Genomic DNA, 10,236 nt, shown 5'->3' on the forward strand with positions numbered 1-10,236 from the left:
ACCTCATGGCTTGGTTTTTGCTCTGACATGCACTGTCAACTCTGGGACCTTATATAGACAGGTGTGTGCCTTTCCAAATCATGTCCAATCAATTGCATTTACAAAAGGTAAACAGGATACACCTGAGTTCAATTTCGAGTCTCATAGCAAAGGGTCTGAATACTTATGTAATTAAGGTATTTGTGTTTTWWTTTTWWWTTTTAATACATTTAGAAGGCTTATTTTTTTTCTCTCGCTTTGTCACTATTGGGCATTTGGTGTAGATTGATGAGGATTTGTATTTATTTAATCCATTTTAAAATAAGGCTGTAACATAATAAAATGTGGAAAAAGGGAAGGGGTCTGAATACTTTCCAAATGCACTGTGTAATTGCACTTGTTTATTTCTAGTAGCACTGACTGCTGATAACTTCTGTCTTGAGGAAATAACACTGAAACATGCATGAGAGCACCAGCTGTTCTGAAAAACTGYGTGATCACGATCTCCGCAGCCGATATGAGCAAGACCTTTAAACAGGTCAACATTCACAAGGCCGCTGGGCCAGATGGATTACCAGGGCGTGTACTCAGAGCATGCGCGGACCAACTGGCAAGTGCCTTCACTGACATTTTCAGTCTCTCCCTGACCGAGTCTGTAATAACTACATGTTTCAAGCAGACCAGCATAGTCCCTGTGCCCAAGAATGCGAATGTAACCTGACTAAATGACTACCGCACCGTAGCACTCACGTCGGTAGCCATGACAGTGCTTTGAAAGGCTGGTCGTGGCTCACATCAAAACCATCATCGCGGAAACTCTTGACCCACTCCATTTCGCATRCTGCCCCAACAGATCCACAGATGATGCAATCTAAATTGCACTCCACACTGCCCTTTCACACCTGGACAAAAGAAACRCCTATGTGAGAATGCTATTCATTAACTACAGCTCAGCGTTCAACACCATAGTGCCCACGAAGTCATCCCTAAGCTAAGGACACTGGGACTAAACACCTCCCTCTACAACTGGATCCTGGAGTTCCTGACAGGCCGCCCCCACGTGGTAAGGGTAGGCAACCACACATCTGCCACACTGATCCTCAACACCGGGGCCCCTCAGGGGTGCGTGCTTAGTCCCCACCTGTACTCCCTGTTCACTCATGACTGCGTGGCCAAGCACAACTCCAACACCATCATTAAGTTTTCTGACGACACAACAAGGCCTGATCACAGACAACGATGAGACAGCCTATAGGGAGGTGGTCAGAGACCTGGCAGTCTCGCGGAAACTCAGAGACCTGGCAGTCTCTGACCTCCCTCAATGTGAGCAAGACATAGGAGATGATTGTGGACTATAGGAAAGGAGGGCCGAACAGGCCCCCATTAACATCGATGGGGCTGTAGTGGAGCGGGTCAAGAGTTTCAAGTTCCTTGGTGTCCACATCACCAACAAACTATAATGGTCTAAACACACCAAGACAGTTGTGAAGAGGGCACGAGAACAACTTTTCCCCCTCAGGAGACTGAAAGTAAAGATTTATTTGAATGATGATGTAATGATTCAACAGTACAGAGTATTGGAGGAAACTCACCGGTCTGCTGTTCAAAGTCCGTTGATGTTCTCACGTCATTATTAAAGGAATCCCTGTGCATTTGTTTTGTAATTTCTCTCATGCTGATGAGAAAATGGTTGGACTGATGTGATTGATACATCAAATAACATTCCAGAAAAGGTCTCCTTGTTTTTGTCCTAGAGTATGTTTCATCAGATTTCTCCTAATGCTGCTCATTCATAATATTTATTTAATATTGTATGTTATAAAGTCGACTCCTGATCATCCTCAACCAGTTTCTACCGGTTTGTAGGCGGCCTTGTAGAGTAGTAAACCCCAATCCAGCTGGCGGCGCTATTGTTCTTTTCCGGGTTCGCCAACCACTACAACCAWGGAAGAATTTTTTTAAATTATTATTTGACTAGAACACGGAAGTAGTATTGGAGAAGACTTTCTTTTGATTTTGMAGTCCTTGTGTGAAGTAAAGAAAGACATACTGACTGAACTAAGTAGGGTAACGTTACCCAACTCTCATTYGACTGAAAATGTCTAAACTACAGTTGTTGCGTGTGTTTTTAAATGATCGTTTAACGGCGGCTGTTGTGGATATTTTCGGGGCAGTTGAGAAAACGGTASTGGAATACCACGAGGRGAATGATCGGCTACGGAGACTGCTGCGGATCACACCGGAGATACCGCTATGTAGAATAGGTACGTTTGTAGTTCTACTGATAGCTAGCTATAGTTCTACCTTATTGATAAACTGTTTGGCTGAAGTGATCACTGTGAATCCATTTGAAAGAACAGTTAGCTAAGCTATTTAATGTAAGGTCCACCCGTGCATGATTTAAAAGTTGTGTGTTACGRAAAACCTATTGAAATAGCATAACTGGCTAGCTTTGCCATTCGGACGCCGATGCATTTCATTGGAGATATTAAATCTTTATTTTGATCAGCTGAGGGTAAATGGTCAAAGGCCGTTTCCAAGTAAAAGGACCCATGAGCATCAACATGTGAAATGCATATGAGCATATCAAATGAATATATTAATAAAGGCATAGATACATGTTTTGACATTTTTTAGGAATAAGCAAAGGCTTTGATTTCTGGTTWAAAAAATGGAAAGGGGTCTTAAACATCTACCAGACAAATATATTAGAAATACATTAAAACACAATAATACTGAAMTTAAGACCACTAAGGAAGGCCAACTAATAACATTTATTTTTCATTTTGCAGAAATGATTTGCCTAATGTGAGTTTTTAAGAGCATTACCTAGTGTCTTGTTATTGTCACAAAAACCCCACATACAGTTAGCTACAATAGTTTTGGCACAGTAACAATTTTTTTCTTKTTTTGGCTCAGTTTTGACTACAATAATACCACATATAAGTGAATTTGATTAATACACATCAAAGTGAATTTGTCCCAATACTTTTGGTCCCCTAAAATGTGGGGATTATCTACAAAACGTGTTGTAATTTCTAAACGGTTCACCCGWTATGGATGAAAATACCCTCAAATTAAAGTTGACAGTCTGCACTTTAACCTCRTTGTCATGGTATCATTTCAAGTGCTGGAGTACAGAGCCAAAACAACCAGAAAACATTGTCAGTGTCCCGATACTTTTGGAGCTCACTGTGTCTTTAAGATAGTTTTCTAATTTCTCTCCCTTATGAGGAAAGATAATGAAAGTTTACAGAAGTAAGAAGTATAGTTGGACCTACCAATTCATTATTGTGTTTGTTTATGATTTATGAAGTGCTTTAAAAGTGTCATTCTGTTACGAAATACATAACAGACTTAGCGAGAAAAAAAATGATAATTATGCATTTCTGTGTAGTACAGATCAGGGACCCATGATGTCATTCAGTTACTGTCATTCTGTTATCAGGTGTTCATCCACTTCAGGGTCAATTTAAATACACACTGAACAGAAATATAAATGTGCAAACTGCAACAATCTCAATGATTTTACAGAGTTACAGTTCATATAAGGGAATCAGTCAACTGAAATAAAATCATTTGGCCCTGATCTATGGATTTCCAGAGATATGGATCTGTTGGTCACAGATACCTTTAAAAAAGGTAGGTGTGGATCAGAAAACCAGTCAGTATCTGGTGTGACCACCATTTGCCTCATGCAGCGTGACACATCTCCTTCACATAGAGTTGATCAGGCTGTTGATTGTGGCCTATGGAATGTTGTCCCACTCCTCTTCAATGGCTGTGCGAAGTTGCTGGGTATTGGTGGGAACTGGAACACGCTGTCGTACACGTCGACCCAGAGCATCTCAAACATGCTCGATGGGCGACATGTCTGGTGAGTATGCAGGCCGGGGAAGAACTGGGACATTTTCAGCGTCAAGGAATTGTGTACAGATCCTTGCAACATCATGCTGAAACATGAGGCGATGGCCGTGGATGAATGGCACGACAATGGGCCTCAGGATCTCGTCACAGTATCTCTGTGCATTCAAATTGCCATCGATAAAATGCTATTGTTATGCCTGCCCATACCATAACCCCACCGCCACCATGGGGTACTCAGTTCACAACGTTGACATCAGCAAACCGCTCACCCACACTACGCCATACACGCTGTCTGCCATCAGCCTGGTACAGTTGAAACCAGGATTCATCCGTGAAGGGCATACTTMTCCAGCGTGCCAGTGGCCATCGAAGGTGAGCCTTTAACCACTGAAGTTGATTACGATACCGAACTGCAGTCAGATCAAGACCCTGGTGAGGATGACGAGCACGCAGATGAGCTTTTCTGAGTCGCTTTCTGACAGTTTGTGYAGAAATTCTTCGGTTGTGCAAACCTACAGTTTCATCAGCTGTCTGGGTGGCTGGTCTCAGACAATCCTGCTGGTGAAGAAGCCAGATGTGGAGGTCCTGGGCTGGAGTGGTTACACATGGTCTGTGGTTGTGAGGCCGGTTGAATGTACTTCCAAATTCTCTAAAACGATGTTGKAGGCGGATTATGGTAGAGAAATGAACATTCTCTGGCAACAGCTCTGGTGGATATTCCTGCAGTCAGCATGTCAATTCAAGTCTCTGGCAACTGCTCTGTTTATTCATTCCTGCAGTCAGCATGCCAATTGCACGCTCCCCCAAAACTTGAGAAATTTTTGGCGTTGTGTTGTGTGACAAAACTGAACATTTTAGAGTAGCCTTTTATTATCCCAGCAGAAGGTGCACCTGTGTAATGATCATTCCTTTTAATCACCTTCTTGATATGCCACACCTTGGAAAATGAGAAATGCTCACTAACAGGGATGTAAACAAATTTGTGTGCAAAATTTGAGAGAAATACGTTTTTTTGTGCATATGGAGGATTTCTGCAATCTTTTATTTCAGCTCATGAAACATGGGACCAACACCYTACATTTTGTTTATATTTTTGTTCAGTATAGTTTTTTTTTAACTCGAGGTGTAATAATATAGCTGACTTCCCATTCTTTCTGCAGACATCTTTGAATCTTGACTCAGAATAGATATTTAACAGTTTTTAGAAAACTTGGGTCACATAAAAAAACATACAGAGATTTTACCGTCATTCTGTTACCAAACTTTACATCTGYGCTGTTCTTCAAGTAAATGTGTTTTTGTCAACTTTTCAGTGGACATTTTTTAAAGTTGTCCWTGTACAAAGAGTTTGTTTAACTTTGGAATTAATGTTTTTTTGTTTGGCTTACATTAAAAAAAAAAAAAAATCTAGCTCTGCGTCTCAGCTCTATCTAAAAAAAAAACTATTGATTCTTGATTGTGATACGGTTTTTGGAAACCTAAAAACTGAACTTCATAATCGTCCAAAAATAACTTTACAAATGATTCGAGCCAATGTTTGTTTTTGATCCCACACCTTGTTTCCATTCACTCAGGGAGTGTTGTAGTTCAGGTCAAAGTGCAACACTAAACACCTCTGTGGTAAAACAGCATTGGTGTATATTACTTTGGGTTGATATGAAAGTTGAGTTTCTAAGGTTTCCAAAACCGTATTGAACACAACAATTATTGAGGGTTAGACAGAGTGTCAGGACTTTTGTACACATTAGCATTAACATTAGCCTTAACATTAGCCTTAACATTAGCCTTAACATTAGCCTTAACATTAGCATTAACATTAGCCTTAACATTAGCCTTAACATTAGCCTTAACATTAGCCTTAACATTAGCCTTAACATTAGCCTTAACATTAGCCTTAACATTAGCCTTAACATTAGCATTAACATTAGCCTTAACATTAGCATTAACATTAGCCACAGTGAGTTCCATAGTAGGAATGAGAACCCAAGTCTTATATGGGTTGTGTTAAGAAGAGCAGATACCTAGCTGGACTCAGGCACGTCTAAAGGCTGTGTAGATCATAGACATCCATGCCAATAAAGCCATTTTATTTTTATTTATTTTTTTATAATTCACCTGTATGATTAAAGTGTTCTATTTAATTGTGTGGTATATAAATAACCTCTGCTCCTTCCCTCCAGACTCCCTGCAGTTCTCTCTTTCTGTCTCTGAAGAGGAGGTTCCCCCTGAGCAGCAGCACTGTGAGCAGGAGTGGAGCCCCAGTCTGGGGCAGATGGACCCAGAGACCATACAGAGTAAAGAGGAACAGGAGGAAGTCAGGACCAGTCAGGAGGAAGAGCAGCTTCAAGGGTTGGAGCCTGATATCATAGATTTAGATTTCACTCCTCCTTGTGTGAAAAGTGAATGTGATCTGGAGGACCCACTTTGGTCCTTTACTCTTCCTCAAACCAAGACTGAGGAAAACAGAGAGAGTGACTCTAAACCAGTGGATCTCAAACCTTTTRTCACTGTGACCCAYATTAAGGGTCTCTACATTCCCTGTGATGCTCCAGAYAATCAAAACAATGCCTCCAGCCACAGTTCAGCTGTAAGCAGCGACACAGTAGAACTTGACAGCAGCCCACCATTGGATCCCAGTCCACCATTGGATCCCAGTCCACCATTGGATCCCAGCCCACCATTGGTTCCCAGTCCACCATTGGTTCCCAGTCCACCATTGGATCCCAGTCCACCATTAGAGAAACACTGTTCCAAACCCAGCACCACAGCTAGAAAAACTCACCACTGGCGTGACTGTGGTAAAACGTTTGCTCTAAAAGCTGACCTGCAGAGGCATATGACTCACGCCAGGAAGAGACCCAACGAATGCCACTTCTGCCAAAAACGCTACATCTCCACCTGTAAACTGGGGGCTCATGTCCAACTCTGCCACGTAGAGAAACCCTGCACCTGTTCCAATTGTAGCAAGTTCTTTAAACTCAAAAAAGAACTTTCCAGGCACATGAGGACTCACGCAGGAGAGAAATGTTTTAGCTGTGGTGATTGTGGGAAAGGCTTCAGTCTCAAGAAGGACCTAACCAGGCATAAACTGACTCACACCGGTGAGAAACCATTTAGCTGTGGTGACTGTAGGAAAAGCTTCAGTCAGAAGGGGAACCTAATTGAACATAAAAGGGCACACACAGGAGAGAAACGGTTTAGCTGTGGTGACTGTGGGAAAAGCTTCAGTCAGAAGGGGAACCTAATTGAACATAAAAGGACTCACACAGGAGAGAAACCATTTAGTTGTGGTGACTGTGGGAAAAGATTCAGACACAAGAGGACCCTAAAAAATCATATACTGACTCACACAGGAGAGAAACCATTTAGTTGTGGTGACTGTGGGAAAAGATTCAGACACAAGAGGACCCTAAAAAATCATATACCTGTCTCTTATACACATCTAGATGTGTATAAGAGACAGGGGCAGGGTGATGCGGGTGCTGGAGATGGGGGGTCTGGGCAGGGTGATGCTGGAGATGGGTGTGTGGGCAGGTGGGTCTGGGCAGGGTGATGCGGGTGCTGGAGATGGGAGTGTGGGCAGGTGGGTCTGGGCAGGGGTGATGTTGTGGATGTTTGTGTGATGTTGTCGTTGGAATGTTTTGTATTGTGTTTGTAAAAAATTAAAAATAAAAAACAAGGAAGGAAGTCGCAAGTCTGACATGATTGTGTTCAAGGGCTTTTTGAAGTCGGAACAATTCTTCAACCATTAAGATTTTAGCAAGTTAGATAAGCAAGCTAATGTTGCTAACAATGCATTTAGCTAGCTTGCTTGAAGGTGCAGTTTGGGATTTTAAAAGGATACTTCGGGCTTTAGGCATTTAGGATTTAGGCCTTTAGGATTTTATTTTACAAATTGTATGTCTCTGTATCCAGTATGAAGGAAGTTAGAGGTAGTTTTGCGAGCCAATGCTAAATAGTGTTAGCACAATAACTGGAAGTCTATGGTATCTACTAGCATGCTAGCAGTTGCCATAGACTTCCAGTCATTGCGGTAACACTAGTTAGCAACTTCCTTCAAAACTACATGCCGAGACATAAAAATGGCATCCGAGAGTTCATCTGATTCAGGGGAAGTAGATAAAGGGCTTCATTGCCAAAATCCTGAACTATCCCTTTAAGCATTTCCAATGTTTTTAATCATATTGTACAAATTCTTTGTAACATCCTAGAAATTGGGATCAAGAATTATGAATCCCCTTACTTCTGCAGAGGCCATATCTCCATAAATGCCGCAGGGCTAATACAGATGCAGAGTGACCATGTATTTGTAGAGCCTTTTAAGTGCGTCGTTGAAGCACCTGTCGATACTGATAGAATCGAAAGGCAGCGCAGCTCAGCTTTCTCCATTCAAATATTACCTTATCATTAGAATTATTCCACAGTACTGACCACGGATCAGCTCCCATATAGATAGTATCACCTATGGCTGCAAATATTGAGGCAGCTTATTAATGTGTACCTTATTATATAATGCGCTACATCAAGATTTGTCACCATGTTTTTACATCACCATGGTGTTGTGGAATTGTTAGATTACTTGTTAGATATTACTTCACTGTCGGAACTAGAAGCACAAGCATTTCACTACACTCGTATTAACATATTGTAACGACCCTGGATTTATAAACGCGGAAATCGACTCTGCCGCACGAGCATGCTTCATCGGCACAGTCGATGGCGCGCCGGACCTCGGGCTAGAAGGTCGAGGGTTCGAGACCTGCTCCCTGCCTGTTTCATTACAAAGGTTATCCATGTGTATATGACCAATGAAATTTGTTTTGATCATTAAACATATTCAGTCAAGAAATAACAGACAGTAGCCTACATCTGATATGTTACAGCCTTATTATAAAATGTATTAAATAAAAAAGAATCCTCATCAATCTACACACAATACCCCATAATGACAAAGCAAAAACGTTTTTTTTTCTTTTTGTGTGTGCAAATGTGTTAAAAAAAGAAACAGAAATACCTTATTTACATTAGTATTCAGACCCTTTGCTATGAGACTCGAAATTGAGCTCGGGTGCATCCTGTTTCCGCTGAGATGTTTCGACCAATTGATTGGACATGATTTGGAAAGGCACACACCTGTCTTTATAAGGTTGCACAGTTGACAATGCATGTCAGAGCAAAAACCAAGCTATATGGTCGAAGGAATTGTCTGTAGAGCTCAGAGACAGGATTGTGTTGAGGCACAGATCAGGGGAAGGGTACCAAAAAATGTTTGCAGCATTGAAGGTCCCCAAGAACACAGTGACCTCCATCATTCTTTCTGATGAAACCAAGATTKAACTMTTTGGCCTGAATGCCARGCGTCACGTCTWGAGGAAACCTGRCACCATCCCTACGGTGAAGCATGGTGGTGGCASCATCATGCTGTGGGGATGGGAAAGATGAACGGAGCAAAGTAAGGAGAGATCCTTGATGAAAACCTGCTCCAGAATGGTCAGGACCTCAGACTGGGGCAAAGGTTCACCTTCCAACAGGACAACAACTCTAAGCACACCAATATTTATATGAGCAGAATGTCACCTTTTTATTTGAGGGTATTTTCATCTATCAGTTTAAGTTAACATAGCATTTATGTATCTAGTCCCCATTTGAAGTTGTCATAAGTATTTGAACAAATTCACTTCTAGTGTCTTAAAGTAGTCAAAAGTTTAGTATTTGGTCCCATATTCCTAGCACACAAGAGTATAGAGCAAATGTAAAATGTAGCATCACTGTCGAAATACTCCGGGAGCTGGTCGGTCTGTCCTCTGTAGCTGTAATATCATAGAGAACAACAGGGGGGTGCTAATACTCACGTGTTGTTCCTGTCGTCCTCTGGAGCTGTAATATCCAATGATAAAGTATATACAGTGCATTCGGAAAGTATTCAGACACTTGACTTTTTCCAAATTTTGTTACGTTTCAGCTTATTCTAAAATGTATTTAATTGTTTTTTCCCCTAATCAATCTACACACAATACCCATAATGAAAAGGAAAAACAAGTTTAGAAATGTTTCCTAATTTATACAATTTAAAATGGAAATAACACAATTTACCTAATTATTCAGACGCTTTACTCAGTACTTAGTTGAAGCACCTTTGGCACCGATTACAGCCTTGAGTCTTCTTGGGTATGACGCTAAAGCTTGGCAACCTGTATTTGGGAGCTTCTCCCATTCTACTCTGCAGATCCTCTCAAGCTCTGTTCAGGTTGGACAGGGAGCGTCGCTGCACAGCTATTTTCAGGTCTCTCCAGAGATGTTCGATCGGGTTCAGTCCGGGCTCTGGCTGGGCCACTCAGGACATTCAGAGACTTGTCCCCGAAGCCACTCCTGTGTTGTCTAGTGCTGGCT

General features: G+C 41.6%; 1 protein-coding gene across 1 annotated transcript in view; it reads left to right on the forward strand.

The window, feature by feature from the left end:
• The window catches only part of LOC112076049 (gastrula zinc finger protein xFG20-1-like), a gene marked incomplete at its 3' end in the record, with an annotated part of 18,906 nt that extends 11,526 nt beyond the window's left edge, over positions 1 to 7,380 (forward strand). The window contains exons 3-4 of the mRNA XM_070441160.1: positions 2,051 to 2,243; positions 6,027 to 7,380. Coding sequence (XP_070297261.1) covers positions 2,051 to 2,243; positions 6,027 to 7,380 — 1,547 coding nt within the window. The remainder of the gene's footprint in view (positions 1 to 2,050; positions 2,244 to 6,026) is intronic.
• Between the last annotated feature and the right edge of the window lie 2,856 nt (positions 7,381 to 10,236).

Source organism: Salvelinus sp. IW2-2015, unplaced genomic scaffold (assembly GCF_002910315.2).
Source record: "Salvelinus sp. IW2-2015 unplaced genomic scaffold, ASM291031v2 Un_scaffold3536, whole genome shotgun sequence".
NCBI classification, from domain to species: Eukaryota; Metazoa; Chordata; class Actinopteri; order Salmoniformes; family Salmonidae; genus Salvelinus; species Salvelinus sp. IW2-2015.